This window comes from Rattus norvegicus, chromosome 7, assembly GCF_036323735.1.
Source record: "Rattus norvegicus strain BN/NHsdMcwi chromosome 7, GRCr8, whole genome shotgun sequence".
Classification (NCBI taxonomy): Eukaryota; Metazoa; Chordata; class Mammalia; order Rodentia; family Muridae; genus Rattus; species Rattus norvegicus.
In genome coordinates this window covers 15,222,613-15,239,953 of record NC_086025.1, presented here as the reverse complement: position 1 = coordinate 15,239,953, position 17,341 = coordinate 15,222,613, and the positions used below count along the sequence as shown (strand labels likewise).

The 17,341-nt window shown below is 49.3% G+C and overlaps 2 protein-coding genes across 2 annotated transcripts; one reads left to right on the top strand and one right to left on the bottom strand.

The window, feature by feature from the left end:
- Positions 1-1,768: 1,768 nt before the first annotated feature.
- On the bottom strand, positions 1,769-2,678 carry Rplp1l1 (ribosomal protein lateral stalk subunit P1 like 1). The gene has a single exon (XM_234961.8). It carries the CDS (start codon positions 2,155-2,157, stop codon positions 1,816-1,818), a length of 342 nt encoding a protein of 113 aa, XP_234961.1. The 5' UTR covers positions 2,158-2,678; the 3' UTR covers positions 1,769-1,815.
- A 521-nt stretch (positions 2,679-3,199) lies between these two features.
- Rab11b (RAB11B, member RAS oncogene family) lies at positions 3,200-16,341 on the top strand. Its single transcript, NM_032617.2, has 5 exons — positions 3,200-3,289; positions 13,255-13,450; positions 14,197-14,390; positions 14,634-14,714; positions 15,397-16,341. Exons 1-5 carry the CDS (start codon positions 3,250-3,252, stop codon positions 15,540-15,542), a joined length of 657 nt encoding a protein of 218 aa, NP_116006.1. The 5' UTR covers positions 3,200-3,249; the 3' UTR covers positions 15,543-16,341.
- Positions 16,342-17,341: the final 1,000 nt, after the last annotated feature.

Genomic DNA, 17,341 nt, shown 5'->3' with positions numbered 1-17,341 from the left:
CTGATCACACTTGCCCTTATCTCAAGGTAGGAAGTAATGCAAGGTTCTGCTTTCCTTGGAATCCAAGGTGATCATAGGTTTAAGTCATTGACTTTACAAGAAATGGGGAATCAGATAAGCTAGATAGATAGACACTCCTTGGGTGATTAACCTGCCTTTCGGGTCAAGAAAGAGTCTTTATCCAAAGCAAGAGAGACAAGACAAAAGGAAGGCAAAAATACCAGGCTTTCATCTTACTGTTATCCTGTGGGTCTAAGTGAGGAAAGTTGTGGTCTGATCCTCCTCTCCAACATAGCTGTAGTCATTTTACTCCATGCCTGCCAGCTTTTTCATACTGTTGCTGTAATATGCCTGCCAGTCATTGACACAGAGAAATAACTTGACTCAGAGCAGGGTCACGCTGATCATATCCCCTGTTATATTCTGTATGAGGTTTGTTAATCTTAAGAAATTCCAGATAGCTTTACAAGTTAAAGGTCAATATAAATGCTATGTCTAACATGGCTTGAGTCAGAGTTGACCATTGGGCAACATTTCCTGCACCAGCATTTGAGCTCAATGCATTCTTTTCCCCTTGTTTTTGCCCTGAGAACAGACTGGTAACACAATTAGGCACCTGATTCCTTTTTCTGTGGTCTTGAATGTTCAGTATTAGGGTGTGTGTTCAATAAGCCACCCCTTTCTGACTGAGATCCGTATTTGTGTGGTTTGTGAAGCAATTCTTAGACACCAACAAGGAACTAACACATTTTAATGAAAGGGTTTTGTTTGTTTTCTTTTTCTTTCTTTTTTAAAATTTCTCTTGTGGGTCATATATTTTTTCTTTTTTTCCTCTATTCTTCCTCCTCCTCCCCCCTCACCTCCCTCCTCCTTCCTCTCTCCTCCTCTCCCTCCTCATTGTTGTTCTGGAGCTAGCTTCATGGACCAGACTGGCCTCAAATTCAGAGATCCAGCTGCCTGCCTCTGCCTCTGCCTCCCAAGTGCACAATATGGATTATGCAACCATATAATGTGATTGTGTATGCATTTCAGGATTTATGTGTACCCCATGAATCCAGGACGCTAAGGCATCAGACACCCTGAAGCTGTAGTTACAGATGGTTGTAAGCCACCATTCTGGTGCTGGGAATCAAACCTGGGCCCTCTGTAAAAGCAGAAAGTGATCTTAATGGATGAGCTTTCCCTCTAGCCCCTTATTTTTGTTGTTTAATAAGGGCTTCAAACTCACGTGGTACAGGATGACCTTGAACTCCTGACTCTCCTAATGGCATGCGCCACCACACCCAGTTTTTGTGCATACTGAGCTAGAACTCTATCATTTGAGCCCCATTTTCAGCCCCAAAGCAGCTTCTAAACACCTGTTATAGTGCCAGTAATAACTTCCTCCCCCACTTCAGTGCTAGGGATTGAAATCAAGCCTTTGCATTCTAATTAATTTAGCTTCAGTCTTGAGAGAATGCTCAGTGGTTAAGATCATTGCTGCTCTAACAGAGGAACCAGGTTTGATTCCCAGCGCCTACATGGTGGCACAACTGTTTATAACTCGAGTCTCAAGGATCCAACATCATCTCTGACTTCTATGGGCACTGCAAACATATAGTGCACAGCATGCAATAGCGACCCTTCCTCACTCTCTCATCCTCCTACTCTCTGCCCTTTCTCCCTCTCTCCCCGTCCTCCTTGCCCCCTCTCTCCATGTGCTCCTGGCCCCCCAACCCCTGCCCCTCTTTCTGCCTTTTTTCTGTCTCTACTCCCTTTTCTCTCCCCCCCACCCCCCAGGTTCAGCTCTTTATTGGACATGTTAACAAAAGCAGTTTAGTCAAAAAGACCAAAGCTCGTGTCATCCTCGGACTCCTCAGATTCTTCCTTCTTTGCTTCTACTTTCTTCTCCTCAGCTGGGGCAGCAACGGTGGATGGAGCAGGACCACCAGCAGGCGCAGCTCCAGCTGCTGGAGCTGGCCCACCAGCCCCTACATTGCAGATGAGGCTCCCAATGTTGACATTGGCCAGAGCCTTTGCAAACAAGCCAGGCCAGAAAAGTTCAACATTGACACCAGCTGCTTTAATCAGGGCATTGATCTTATCCTCTGTGACCATCACCTCATCGTGCAAGATAAGGTCGGAGTAGATGCAGGTGAGCTCGGAGACAGAAGCCATGTTGTGGACTGCCCGCACGGAGCTAGTCGCTGGATGAAGTGAGGGCCTCACCACAATGCAGCCTTAGCTTCCTCAGAAGGACCGAGCACCTTGGCGGCAGCTGAGGAAAGGGGCTACTCCCTTTTCAACTTGAAGCTAGCCAGGGTAACATAAGTCCTTGTCTCAAAAAACAAAACAAAATATCAAGCCGGGTGGTGGTAGCAAGTGCCTCTAATCCCAGCACTTGGGAGGCTGAGATAGGCGGCTCTTTGTGAGTTCGAGGCCAGCCTGGTCTACAGAGCAAGTTCCGGACAGCCAGGGCTACATGGTGTGACCCTGTTACGAAAAAACAAGAAAGAAAAAAAGGGAAAAGAAAGCCAGACAGGTATGGTCTGAGCCATATCACCAATTCCAGTCTAGCTAGGGTTTCATAGTGAAAATCTGTCTTAGAAAATAAAAAAATATGAGTAATGGTGAAAGCAGAAAACAATAGAACTTTTTGAGAAGAACAAATGAAAAAAGCCTAGGAACCCCATTTGTTTTGGAGGTACTGGCATAAGCTTTAGGTTTAAACAAATAACTGGGGAAGTGCAACTCAGAGAAGGCACCCCAATCCACGTACATACACCCGGAAATGGTCATTTATGGGGCTAGACTAAGAGGCCAGAGGAAACCCACTGTTCTATGATGTCACCAGGACGTTAGAGTCCGTAACTTCACCTAGAGGTAGCTCGATACAGGTCCACTGGAAGGCCGAGTCTCAGTCCAGTCTCTCATTGGTTACATACTCTGTCAATCCGCTTCATTGTTCAAGTCTTCCGCCCCTCCTTTCTCCATCTGCTTTTGATAGGCTGCTGAATCTGTCACTTCGAAAAGGTCCGCATTCCTTCCGCCTTTCTCCAGGAGACCTAGGACTAGAAGGGTGGATCCCAGGACGATCCCACCCCCTGAGCTCGCCTCCTAAGTTTGATTGGCTTGTTCAGGTGCCTGTCACTACCGCTTTCACCGTTGACTGGCCACCAGACCGCCGCTCTGCGCGGCGCCGGTACCGCCCCCGTCGGGTGTTTGTGGTGGGGCTGCGGAGTCGCCGATCCCGCCGGAAGCGCCAGGACAATGGGGACCCGGGACGACGAGTACGATTACCTATTCAAAGGTGCGCCCGGTGGGGTACAAATAGGCAAGGTCGCAGTAGCGACTGGAGGGCCGAAGCCGTGATACAGGACCAGAGGGTTCAAGGTGGAGCCCGGGGCTTCAGCGGGGCCTATCCGGGGTAGGGAGTCTGAGGAAGCCGTGGCAAGTGGAGCTTGCTAGGTTTTGGGCCTTAGTGCGCAGCGGTGAGATGAGGGAGACTCGGAGAGGCCTATGGACCCCGGATGCGCCGGGGCGGGGCCGGGGCCTTGAGGGGGTGGGGCCCGAAGTGGTCGAAGAGGCCGTTGGGGCGGGGCGTCCTGAGGGGCGGGGCTTTCTTGGGTTTGGCGGGCGGACTACGTTGAAAGCGGGATTATAGGTGGTGGTAGGGCGATGGAGAAGGTTGTGGGCGTGCCCACTAAGCCTGATTGGTTTGAGCCTTCTAGGGCTGACTTGTTACAGGCGGGGCCTACCTTGGAGTGGAGGCTGGGTCATGAGGTGCAGTATCCCTAAATTGTGGTGCTTTGGAATTGGGTATATTGAGGCCTGTCTGTTCATCACTAGTTCAAACTCTTGGTAATTGACGGAAATGTGATTCAGTTAGTAGCATGCTTATCAGAAGCATGCTCAAAGCCCTGGGTTTTATCCCCAACACTGCATAAACATTGGTGATGGTGCAGACCTGTAGTCTCAACACTTGGGAGGCAGAGGTAGGAAGAGCAAAAGTGCAGAGGCCAGGCTGGATTACTGGAACCCTTTTTCAAAGAAAAAAAGAACATGGATGAGATCAAATGCAGTACTTGCACTATTCTGAGACTTTACAACAATGGTCCCTTTTAATCCTCTTTGAGTTTATACAGTCCACTTTGTCCAGGAAACAGGCCTATAGTGGTGCACACCTGGAATCCCAGTACTCAGAGTTGGGGGTAGGAGGATCTCTTTCCAGTTCAAAGCCAACCTGGGCTGGTGAGGGAGCTTAGGTATTGGTGTGCACTGCCAAGCCTGATGACCTGAGTTCAATCTTGGAGCCTCCATGGTGGACAAAAGTCAGCAAATTGTCTTCTGCCCTTCATATGAGCCCACATAGATAGATACACAGAAAAAAATAGTGTAATTTAGCAGAATGTGGTGGCACACACCTTTAATCCCAACACTCAGGAAGCAAGAGAGAGACAGAGATCTGTGAGTTCAAGGCAAACCTGGTACACATAAAGGGGCGAGACAGGAGTGGCAAGTCAACAGAATTTGGATGTTTTTGTTTTTGTTTTTTTAATTTTTTAAAAGCTAACTTATGTTACACAGCCATAGTCTGTCCTCAGAACAAAAGGGAAAAACTGAAGTTCAGAGAATCAGGTTCCTAAGGGTGGAGCAGGATTGAGCCCAGGACAGGTTTTGCCACTTAGAGTATAAGTTTAGGGACAAGGATTGCAGCTTAGATATGGAAAAGACAGGTATTATACCTCCCTTCAACACATACATATCTAACTCAGGAAGAGCTTCCCTACTTTGTAAGCTTCTGTCCGTGTCATTGGGGTTCCCCATTCTTCTGGTGAGCATATTTTAAGGATCTGGCATTGTGACACCTTCTATGCCAAGCTGGGCTTTTGGGTCCTAGACTCCCTGATTGACAGTGATGGATTTTGAGAGATAACTTCTGGATCCTCCAGGGACATACCTTTGCCCTCAGGGTTGTGGAGGTAGTTGGGATATCCTTGTGGCAAAAGGCTCATAAGACAGAGACAGAGACAGACTTCTGCAAAGATACGGGTACCACACAGCACTATGGGCTAGGCGTGGGCTATATCCAGGTGTGAGACTAATTACAGGTGTTAGAGTCCAGGTATCACTTCAGAGGCAGAGTATGATTTGGAAGGCTCTCTGGTGACAGAAAAGATTCAAGTCCTGCTGTGTCCGGGGCCTGTCCCCACTCAGACCACCCGGAGGAAGCTTCCAGGCAGGGCAGGGGGATCTTTTCCCTTCAAGTCATCACATCCAGGCATCTGTGGTCATTCCCTGCTTGTTTTCAGCCTTTTCACTGTTATAAATAGCCTGGCATTGAATGTGTGCCCGAGTCCTCTCTTTGCCCTGTGGGCTGTTTCCTTGATGTGCATTCCCAGAAGTGCAGTTACTAGGTCAGGGGCAATGGAACTCCATTGCCATTCCTGGTACTTGTCTCCAGAGCTCACTTCCTGGAAGCACCAATCAGCTCCTGCAGCAGCTGGCAACGGGGTTGGGGGGTTGGTATTGGTAGAAGGAGAGTAGCCACCTGCCCCCACTACCCTCTCCTACTGTCCTCCTTTCCTGGTCTGGCAGGTACCTTCTTCAGTAAGTCATAGTAGCTGCCTAACCCCCAAGGTGAACATTCTGCCAGTGCTCACCCTAGGTCTCCTCTCCATTCCTGGCATCTCACCTGAGCGTTAACATTTGTCCTTTTCATTCAGACTTTAAACCATTAAATTAGATAAAGGAGTGCTATGAAATAAAAAGGGAAGCCAGGCAGATTGTTATCACCAATCACATCATTTTGCCTGCATGTGGCGAATAATGTGAGTACACTGCACCTGCCAATCCCTTTTGAGACTCACAGCCTTTAGATGCTCCAGGTCAGCCATTATAACAATGGTGGTAACCTGGTCAGCCTTGGAGAGGCGTCTTAATTCAGTGGTAAGAAGATAAATTCAAGGCCAGCCTAAGCTACATAGCAAAACCTTGTCTCAAGAAAAAAAAATCTACGTTTGCACTACAAGTATTGACAGGCTGCTTTTGTCACTATGTGGCTCTCTTTGTCACCTGTAGGAACTCAGGAAGTGTAGTAGTCTGGAGCCCTACCTCACCCCCAAACCCCTGTGCTGGATCCACCACCTTTGCCTGTCCCTACTTCCTTATCCTAGGCTTTGGTCACATTTCTTTGACATGTAGGGCCACAAGCCTGTGCTTGCGACAGTGGCTGCTCATACACAAACACAGTTTTTGGCAGCCACATCACACTTTGGCTCCTTTGACCTTAAGGCTAAGGCCAAGAGGTCTCAAGAGTGGGTAGCCATATGCCGTTTGTTTTCCTCCATAAATAGTCTCTTCTGCCCCAGGAGTGAGGTTGTTTATTTGTACCTAATTATAGATCCTCACGTTTCTTCTCTCAACATTTTCTCCTGTCAGGCACTGGCCATTTTCCCAACCTGCTGGTGGATCCCTAGGGATAGCCGTAACTTCTCTGAGGAACACTTGAGTCAGGGTTACTGCACTGGAATCTCCTAAGCCCCATCCTTAGACTCTTTTTCCCAGCGTTCCCAGACATTAGTGCCCGCCCAGTCTTCAAGGACATAGGTCATGTGGGAAGCACAGGAACTCTGTTCTTTTGAGTTGTACCCACCCCTGCCCAAGAACAGAAATCACTAGACACCAGGGACAGGGCTAGCCCTAGAATTTATAACCCTCTGCCAAGTACACCAGACTAGGCAGTGTGTCTACCAGGCCTGCTGTGCTAGTGACTCTCACTAGCCTGAGAGATTAAGTCAATAATCCTCCCCTGTGCCAGGCCCAAGAATAGTTAGGGCCACTTCCTAGAGTACACCTTCCCGACATTGGGTCTCCAGGGGTTCCATCCTATCACAGGGCAGGCCAGAGCATCCAGGGCTCCTGAGAGGTGTCAGATCTTTGTGCCAACTGGCTCGACTGTTCAAGCAGCCAAATGGCATATCCAGAGGGACCTTTTCTATCCAGCAAAGTCGCCGACTTCTTTGGAAATGCTGGGGGTTTCCTGAAGGGCCCATATTTTCCCAAGACAATGTGATCACTTGTTTTCTTAACAATGCCATTTCATACCCATTCTACATGTAGAGACAGCCAGCCCAGTTGCCACTCTGGTGTATCAGGCATCCTGTGCTGGGGATGGCCTGAGCAGCCTAGCCTTCCTGCTGTTCACCTGGGCATGATCTACTGACTCTCAGCCAGCTCCATGCATTATTGTTCTAATGTGTAACCTTGGACTGGGGATTTGGACTCCGGGGTTGAGAATCCCTTACTGCAGAGGGATTGTTGACATTTGTGTCTGTCCCTGGGGTGGCCTTGAGAATTTACTAAGAGTAGGCCCATGAGGCATTTGGGCATAAGCTTGGCCCAAGGTACAGTCCTGGTCTTCATGCAGATGTTGTGGCTAAGAGTCCCCGAGGCTGTACAACAGAGGCAAGACGGAGAAGACAGCAAAAGTGTGAGAGACCTCTTGAGCAGGGCACAGTTTTCATGTTACTCCTGTGGGCATGAGAGTGAGGAACAAAGTTCTCCTGGCTGTGGCAGCTCCTGAGGGAAGGAAGTAAGGGGCAGATGTGGCAGAAGATTCCTGCAGTCCAGCTTGTTTCTGTATGGCTCAGAAGTCTGTACCCCACCCAGTGTGGTTGAAAGTCCTTGGTTCTGGGTTATAGGCTCTTGTCTACTAGCTCCACATCTATCCTTCTCTGAACTTCACTTCTTTTTTAATTATTTTAATTAACATCCCAAATGTTGTCCTCCTCCCAGAACTGGACATTCTTATACTGGGTACTCACAGAGTCTTGGAAGGATGCTAAGCCTGTCATTGTATGCCTTGTGAACCAGACCATGTGATAGTCTGCATGCAGAACAGAAGTCTGAACTGAGGAGTGTCATAGACTATTGGATCTTGAAGATGAGTCAGAATTTGTTAGCTATCGCTGATGAATGCCCAGGTGGTAGGAACCTCGGAAATAGGCAGGCTGGGGTGCACTGGGCTTCGCTGCCTCCAGGAGTAGAACCAGGACTCCTGAGGGGAAGACCTGAAGTTGAGATGGAAGAGAAAGGCCGTGTCCCAGAGCCCTGAGGTCAGATTCTGCCTGACAGTTACCCAGGCAGGTTGCCCTGGACATGCATTGCTTGGTGAATGTGATTGGGGGTGGGGGGCAAATCTGCAGATAAACACAGGCTCTGACTCCTGCTTTGCCTCCATTTCCCTGTCACAGCATGCCTTGGGTTCCTCATTCCTCAGCTGACCCGCAGTCTCCTTTTCTATACCGTGGGCTGTGTGAGGTGGTGTATGTCATCTTAGCAGCCTCTTTTTGTTCCCCCTCTTAGTAGTCAGTTTATAGATTTGGGGTAGGTTGTTTGTTTTGTAGTTTTGTTTTTGTGGGTTTTTTGTTTTTGTTTTGAGATAGGGTCAGATAGGGTGTATCCCTGGCTGTCCTTTGCTTGCCTTCCAAGTGCTAGGATTAAAAACATGTGCCACCACACCAGGTTTGCTTTGTTTTTGACTCTCATGAAGCTTAAGTCTGTTTTAAACTCACTATGTGACCAAGAATGGTAATGAGCTTCTGATCGTCTGCCTCCTACATCTCCAGAGTAATTTCAGGGTATACCATCAGACTTGGCCTTATGCCCACCACGCCCACTTTAATGCAGTGCTAGGGATTGAACCCAGGGCTTTATGCATATTTAGACAAGCACTGTACCAACTGAGCAATATCCCCAGTACTGTTTGTCTCTTGAGACAGGGACTCAAAATGTAGTTCAAGCTGACATTGAGTTTACTATGTAGTCCAGGCTGTCTTTAGACTCATAATTCTCTTGATGCAGTCTCCTGAGTCCTGGAATTATAGGCATGTATTACTATGCCTGCCTCAGTCTTACTATTCTTGACTCTAAAGCAACCATCTCTGAAGATGGAATGGGCTGGGCATCCTCACCTGTGCCCTGAGAGGGGTGACCTGGGCATCTTCCCAGTATGTTACAGATGTGTCTGGATCCAGACAAGGTAGACAGGGGAGACCATTCCAGCTGCTTTGGGGTGTGCTTATTTATTCCACAGACAGTTGTTGGCACTTACTGTGTGCCAGGCCTTGTGCCAGGCCTGAGAATACAACAGGGAACAGGACTATCCGAGATTCCTGCTTATGGGGCTGATAGCCACAAAAAAGAAAAGAGTGAAACTAGACACATGTGAGGGTTGCAAGAGCTGGGGGTTAGGAGGAGGGACCTAGGACAGAGAATGAGAGAATGGGGAGGGTTGGGAAAGTAGAGTTATAATAGGATTGTAACCAAGTGGCATCTAAAGAGTTTACAAAGACATGAGGCAAGGGCCAAACAAAGAATGATCAGGCAAGAATACTCTGTATTCTTGGTGTGTTGGGGGCAGAGCAAGGAGCCCATATAGCTGGCTAGAGCATGTGGGAGAGAGAACAAGGAAGGGAAAGGGGCTTCAGGACACATATTGCTGTGCCTTGTAGGTCCCAGGGAGACCTGGGCTTTGATTCTTAGGGATTTAGGACCCATGTAAGTTCTTAGGCTCCTAAGTCCCTGACTGGGGCAAACAATGTGGCTCTAGTGCTCACATGTTTTCTTGTGGCTATGAGGAGTATACAGACTTTTGGCTGGGAACTCAAGAGAAGGCTGACACTGTGATAACAGTGTAAGATGATAACCTGGCCTTTGGAGGTGGTAAGGAACAGGAAGACAGACAGACAGACACACAGACACAGACACACACACACACACACACACACACACACACACACACACACACACACACATTTTGCATTTTGTCCAGCAATTGAAGGTCTAGGGGTGTAGCTCAGTTAGTAGAACGCTTGCCTAGAATGCATGAGACCCTGGATTCTCAACCCTAGTATCATATACACCAGGTAGGCATGCTACCAAATACCTCTAGTCCCTACACTCAAGAGGAAGAGGCAAAATGATCAATATTTCTCAGGTACGTAGTGCATTGGGAGGCCCCTTGAGCTACATAAGACCCTATCTCAAAAGAAAGTACACATATAGGTATAATTCTGTATGTCTTCACCATCTGAAGCCACCTGATGGAACCCGCATGGAAACAGAACATTGTATTACTGGTTCCCAGAAGTATCCTAGTGTCCCTTCAGTTAGGAAGAGGGTACAGGATTGATAGAGTATGAGAGGAAGAAAGAACTGAAGTTGACTATTGGTGGTTGGAATGAGTACCTTCCAAGGTGAGTGAGTCATTGACTAAGCTAGGGAATGTGAAAGTGGTACCTAGTGAGTTGATTTGGGTGAGCAGGAGACTCTATTCTGTTGTGCTGATTTGAAATGCTGAGGCTCTGTCAGGATATAAAGGCAGAGGATGCACCAATCTGGGCTTGCAGAATGGAGGTTAATGTAAGAGTCACCAATAGTATTTGCAACCAGAAGCCTGGATAGGGTCATATGGGGACCCAGTCATGTGGCTCCCTTCTATTTTCAAGTAGAAGGATAACTTGCAGCAGCTCTAAGGTGGGCAGACAGGGCGGCATCATTAAAGCACAGGAAGAAACAGTGTAGGAGGAGGGCCCTCTGAGCTGCTGCCTGGGAACAAGGCACTGACACTTGACCTCTTTCTTGTTATAGCCACTGGTATGTCTTTAGGTTGGTGTGTTCCTTGGGGGGCCTTGAGTTCCCTGAGGGCTCTTCCTACTTCATGCTCCTTAGCCTGCTCTGCAGGGCCAGTGAGCTCTGCCTCAAATCTGCACCATGGGGTCCTGATCCCAAGATGGATGTCCCTTCCACTCCCCATACCCTGGATAACAGTGCTCAGTCTGGGGCCTAAGAGGCCTTGGGGAACTGGAGGCAGAGACAGAAGTATAGAGAGCATTTTCTAGGGATTACATGTGCAGAAAGGAGAAAATTAGGGCAGTGCCCAGAGTGGGAAAGCATCAAGAGAGTGTATTCTTAGCCTGGCCTTTTGGTATACTCTTATAATCCCAAGACAGGAGGCTGAGGCAGGAAGGTGAAAAGTTTGGGGTCAGCAGGGCTACATTTGTAAGACCCTGTCTCATTGTCCTCTTACTCTCCTCTTTCTCCTTGCCCCCACAAAAATGTATTCTTTTCAAGAAAGAGAAATCAGACATGTAAGCTGAGCAGCTCACTGTGGCTGTAGGAGGGGAAGGAGGGCTCTACCTGTTGGGCCTTGGGCCCTCCAGGCCTTAAAACTCCCAGGTGGATCCTGGGTTCCTCCTGAGAGCTCTCCCACTGCTTGTCTCTCACATACTCAGTAGGGTCAGTGAGCTCAGGTTCAGTCTGTGGCCCTGCTGTGCCTATCTTTCCAGGCTGGGAGCCAGATCCTGGATGAATACCCTTTCCTATTCCTCAGGCCTTGGATGACCAAGCCTGCAGCTCCCTTCCTTGACTCTCTACTGGTAAACTCTTTCCTTAGCTACAGAGTTCCAGATCTCTGCCTTCAGGGACCACAATATTTCTGCCTGAGGTATCTGATTAGATGCCTACTGCCTTTCACATCTGCATTATGTGTTCTGGACTAAGAATGACCCTCCCAGGCCCCAGAGCCTGGTTGCTTCAGCCGCTGGAGGCTATGTCTTCCAAGCCAGGTTAGGGCTCACTTTATAGCCTGATACAGTCAGTTCTGCATAGTCTGTCTACTGGTGTCACCACCTGTATCCTGGGGAGCTTTAACCCATAACACTTTATCTTTCCTAGCCAAGTTGTCTTTTAGTCATTCTGGAATAGATTGCCATTTCGTTACTGTTGTTGTTTGAGGCTCAGGCTTGCCTCAAGGAGTTTGTTAGGTAGCCAAGAGTGACCTTTTTTTTTTTTCTTTCATTTTTTTAATTTGGGAGGTTGGGGGGTAGCTTTTTGAAACAGGGTCTCACTCTAGCCTTGAATAGCCTGGAGCTTGATATATAGACCAGACTGGCCTTCCAAGTGCTGGGATTAAAGATTTTAGACTTGGGGTTGGGGATTTAGCTCAGTGGTAGAGCGCTTCCCTAGGAAGCGCAAGGCCCTGGGTTCGGTCCCCAGCTCCGAAAAAAAGAACCAAAAGAAAAAAAAAAAAAAAGATTTTAGACTTCTGATCTGCCTGCCTCCACTTCCTGAGTGCTGGGATTACAGTTCTGTTATTACAGGCATGCACCACCATGCTCAGTTTATGCAGTGCTGGAGATTGAACCCAGGGCTTGACCCATGGTAGACAGACAGTCTACCATCTGAGCTGCAACCCTAGGTTACATCTTCATGAATGGCTCCAGCTGCAAGGAGGCATGCACAAGGCTAGATAGAGACCTTTTCTGCCTATCACTGCTACACGGCTAGCTTTTATGCTGAAGGAAGCCATACACATACATTTGTGTATAAACCTTATAAGGAGATGACAGTGATGGAACCCTCTAAGAGCACTGAGTAAGGGATTGGGGATTTGGCTCAGTGGCAGAGCGCTTGCCTAGGAAGCGCAAGGCCCTGGGTTCGGACCCCAGCTCCGGAAAAAGAAAAAAGAACCAAAAAAAAAGAAAGACAAAAAAAAAAGAGCACTGAGTAGAGTAATCCTGACCTCAGGCAGGAGTGGTGGCCAGCTGTGTCTAGGCTGTAGCCAGGACACATCTTCCTGTTGCTCATTTAACTGTTGATACTACAGGTGAATGAAGGTCGGTTTGTCTAAAGCAGCTGGAGAAGAAGAAACGTGGACAGGGGAGGAATATTGCTTCCTGTTATTAAAACACCTGACAGACTCTAATAGATATTAACTATACTGATGTTGGCACATCCTGGGCCCCGAACAAAGCCACAGTAATAATGACAAATGCTCACCTGTGTCCCTTCCTGTGTATTCATTTCCAGCCTTCAAGTAGGCCTACTGCCTTCCTGTTCACACACGTAGAATAGGTGACCCAGAAAGGTTAAGTGACTTGCTCAAGGTCACTCAGCTCCAGAACTTTCTGTGACCATTCTTGACTTACTCGGCTACCAGGCTATGGGCTTGGTGAGTCTCAAGCCATCCTGCCTGCAGCGTGGCCTGGGATGTCACCATATTCTAGCTGGGACAGTCTTCCTCTGAAGACAAAAAGACAAGCAAAGGTATCTGTGTTGACTGTTTCTGAAGCTTCCATTTGCCTGTGTGTTCCCAGCATGTCTGTGGGTGGCAGAAATCAGGTAGCCACCGTGCAGGTTTGGTGGGTGGATATGGGAAACATTGGGTGCTGCCGGGTCCTCACCTCTCCTTCCTCTTTCCCTGCCCCCAAGTGGTGCTTATTGGGGACTCAGGTGTAGGTAAGAGCAACCTGCTGTCACGCTTCACCAGAAACGAGTTCAACCTAGAGAGCAAGAGCACCATTGGAGTGGAGTTTGCCACTCGCAGCATTCAGGTGGACGGCAAGACCATCAAGGCTCAGATCTGGGATACTGCTGGCCAGGAGCGCTACCGTGCCATTACCTCTGCGTGAGTTTAGCTTGGGTCAAGATCTGGAGCCAGCAGGGGTGTGTGGGCATGTGACATGGAGGCTTGGAAGGGTATGTAGGGGCTGAACTGGAGCCTGGAAAGCTGAGATCCAGAAGTAGGAGGGTACCTAAGAGCTATAGGACCCAGAGGCAGACCAATACCTAGCCTATTGTATATCCTAGCCATGAGGTTATTACTGGGTAGACAGGAAAGGTCTAACTTAGGCCTTCCACTTTCACCCAACCTCACCCAGGCAGCCTACCTGCTTTCCTGTTCCTGGCATCTTCTCCCAGTCTTAGCATACATTTTGCCTCCCAATTGCTAAGACCTACCCATCTGCCTCTTTCTGCACCCCAGAGCCCCCTGGCTGTCCCCTCACCTCAGTTGCTGTGCTTTGCATTTTCTTTGCCTTGGCCTCATCATGGGTCCTTCATGCCCAGAGGATGAAAATGGTCCCATCTGTGGTACAGGCCTGTTTGCACAGTGGGCATTGTCACTTTTGCCTGGTAGTAGCCTTTTCTCTAAACAGCTGCTGTATCTTCTCTTTCTGTTGATGGCCTTTGGGTGTCTTCTATTCCTGAGCCCCAAGTTCCCTCCTCAGTCTCTCCCACTCCTGAAGGGTCTCCTTCAAAGATAGAATGGCTGCCCTTTGTCTGGGCCCTGTTCTTGGGCCATCCTCTGGGGTTCCCCTGAGGCTGCCACCACTCTGCAGTCTAATAAGGTTCATGTCTGTACCTACTCTGCAGGTACTACCGTGGTGCAGTGGGTGCACTGCTGGTATATGACATTGCCAAGCACTTGACATATGAGAATGTGGAGCGCTGGCTGAAGGAGCTGCGGGATCATGCAGATAGCAACATTGTTATCATGCTGGTGGGCAACAAGAGCGACCTGCGCCATCTTCGGGCTGTGCCCACTGACGAGGCCCGTGCCTTTGCAGGTGAGCTTGTGGCAGACATGCCAATAAGTGGTAGGACTGTGCTCTGAGTCCTTCTGGTGTCGAGGCTCATAGTCGTGGTACTTGTGTTCAGCCTCGTGTCCCTGAGCTAGTCCCACCCATCAGCAGATTCTGAGTTGGCAGGTGGGCAGGTATTGTCCTGGAGAGGGTTATGGAGAGAGGAGTATCGTGAGAGGGGTGTGGGAGCCAGATCCTCTCATGAAGAGAGAATTTTCTCTTTTCCAGAAAAGAACAACTTGTCCTTCATTGAGACCTCAGCCTTGGATTCCACCAATGTAGAGGAAGCATTCAAGAACATCCTCACAGGTGGGCCAGGGTCTGGGTGGGTATAAGGTTATGCCTATTTTAGGAGCACTGTAGGCCCAGTGTAGCCCTTCCTTGCCCCCACAGAGTCATGACACATCTAGCCTTTGCTGGCATGGGCTCAGAGTTCCTCACCTAAGTCCCTGTGATATAGGCCCTTCTGGGGCTGTAGGGGAAGGAAGGAACAAGCAGTATGGGCTAGGTAGGACCAGCTCTGTGCCCTGTTCCTGCCCCTGCCCACTTGGCTGTGCCCGGAGTCCAGCTCTGAATTCTGTTTTACCGTGATGTGGTTGGGTTCCTTCCAGCATGGTGGGGAATTGTCTTTGTTTCCTACCGCTGTGATAAAATACTCTTTAAAAAAGGGCAAATTCAGCATTTATTTTGGCTGACAGCTCAGGGAGCTCAAGGTACTTACGTAGCTGGTCTCGTCATCACAATCAGGAGACTGGGGACACATGAAAACTACCGCTTAGTTCCCTTTCTCCATTGTGCAAGGAATGGCTCTGCCCATGTCAGTTAATGTCATCAAGATCCTCTCCTATGGGCGTGCACAGAGGCCCTACTCCCAGGAGATTCTAGGTTCTGTCAAGTTGAAGGTTAGGAATCATCTGTCCTGTATCCTGCAGAAAGGTAAATTGCCTTCACCGGTGTACACAGCTTGCTCACTACATCCTCCCTGTTGCAGAAATCTACCGTATTGTGTCACAGAAGCAAATTGCTGACCGTGCAGCTCATGATGAGTCCCCTGGCAACAATGTGGTGGACATCAGTGTGCCACCCACCACCGATGGACAGAAACCCAATAAGCTGCAGTGCTGCCAGAACCTGTGACTGCCCTGCACCTCCACCCAGCGTGCGTGCACGTCCTCGGTCCTTGGCCAGCCCCTCACCAGTGTCCTCCCGGCCCCTCCCTTGTCCCTCTAGGACAGGCTGCTCCCACCCTCCAAGTGAGCTCCGCCTGCCAGCCCGATGGCCCAGGAAGAGCAGGAGTCCAGTGGCCTCTCCTGTCCTGCCTGCTTGAGAGAAGCTAGAAGCCCCTTGCTTATGTACCTGCTCTTGGATATTGTGGGCATCTTGACAGGGTAGGGAGGTTGGTAGGATGGACAGGACCAGCCAGAGGTGAGGAAGATGAGTGGAAGGAGCCGGCTTCTCCTGTTTTCCATGTCAGACTCCAGGGAGCAATCACCTCCTTCCCTCTCTGGCCAGGTGACCCAGCTGGCCCTGCATCCCCACCCCAAACCCTCTCTGAGCTGATACCCGAAGAGCCAGGCATCAGGGGCTGAGCAGGTGGACATTCTGGGCTCTGCCTCCTGCCTACACCACCATAGCCAGCGCCAGCGCCAGCGCCAGCACGGCCTCCAGCATTCCCAGGCCTGCGCACTCCTGCTCCTGCCTGTAGATTTATGCTGGGAGAAGACACCCTTGCCCCCCTCCTTCCTCCTCTGCACGCAGCGCTCTCCTCTGCCCGTCCCCACTTCTCTTGTCTCGTCTCCTTGTCTGGTCAGGAACCTGTCTGCAAGTGAAGCAATATCTCCGTGTTTTGTATATACAACTGCTCTTGTAGCCTTTGGTTTTTTGTTATTGTAGAGAAACACAGATTCTTTATACACTTTGTAAAATTTACGCCAAACCCCAGCTCTCGAACTCTTATTCTCCCTGTAGCCCTTGCACTGTTGCCCGTTACTAAAATGTATAAGCCACTTCTGTACAGAAACTCACCGCTCAGCCTCTGTCTTCTTTCTCTCCACCAAATGATGTACCTGAACCAGGGCCTTGTACTTGTCCCCAGTAGTAGGTTAGTCTAGAGCCTGCTCATCTTGCACAATAGGCTGTAAGATGAGGATCCTGGGCCCCGAGCGGGGGAAGGGTGAGCCCTCTGCAAGTGGCTCCTGTAGATGGAAGAAGGAAGTGCTGGTGACCTGAAATGGCAGCCTTCACTTGGAACAGTTTAGGAAGAAGTTATACCTACCTTCCCCAAATAGCTTGTATCTTGGATTGCCCGAGGGCGCCCCCTGGTGTGAATGGGAAGAATGAGCACCCATGGCTTGCCACCTGCTGCGAACAATGGCCTCTTCATCTGGGGTCCTGGCAAGGAAGGCTTGCTTGGTAACAGTGAGTGTTGTCAGCCCTACCACAGCTGTCTTTACTCAAGACTGACACTTGATGGGGACAGTGGAGAGCGCCAGTGACTGCAAGGTGAGTGGCTCTTGTTTTTCACTGGCGCTCCCAGAACCCATCTCCCTTGTCTCTGTGCCCAAAGCTGACAACAACAAGATATGTTCTTCTCCACCCCTGAAGGAAATCTTACAATCCAAGTACAGCCAGCTGTTCTTAGAAGCCGTAGTCTCTGGATGAAGAGAACCTGGGGGTGCCCTGCCTCTTGATTCTGGAATGAATGTGTGTGTGTGTGTGTGTGTGTGTGTGTGTGTGTGTGTGTGTGTGTGTGTGTGTATGTGTGTGTGGAGAGGGGTCAATCCCAGATAAATATCTCTGATCCAAGCTGGGCACAATGACTCACACTTGTTATCTCATACTTTGGGAGTGGTGACAGGAGATCAGGAAGTTCTAGTTCAACCCTGTCTAAGAAAATAAATTTAGAAAAAAAAAAAAAAAAGGAAAAACTAAAGGCC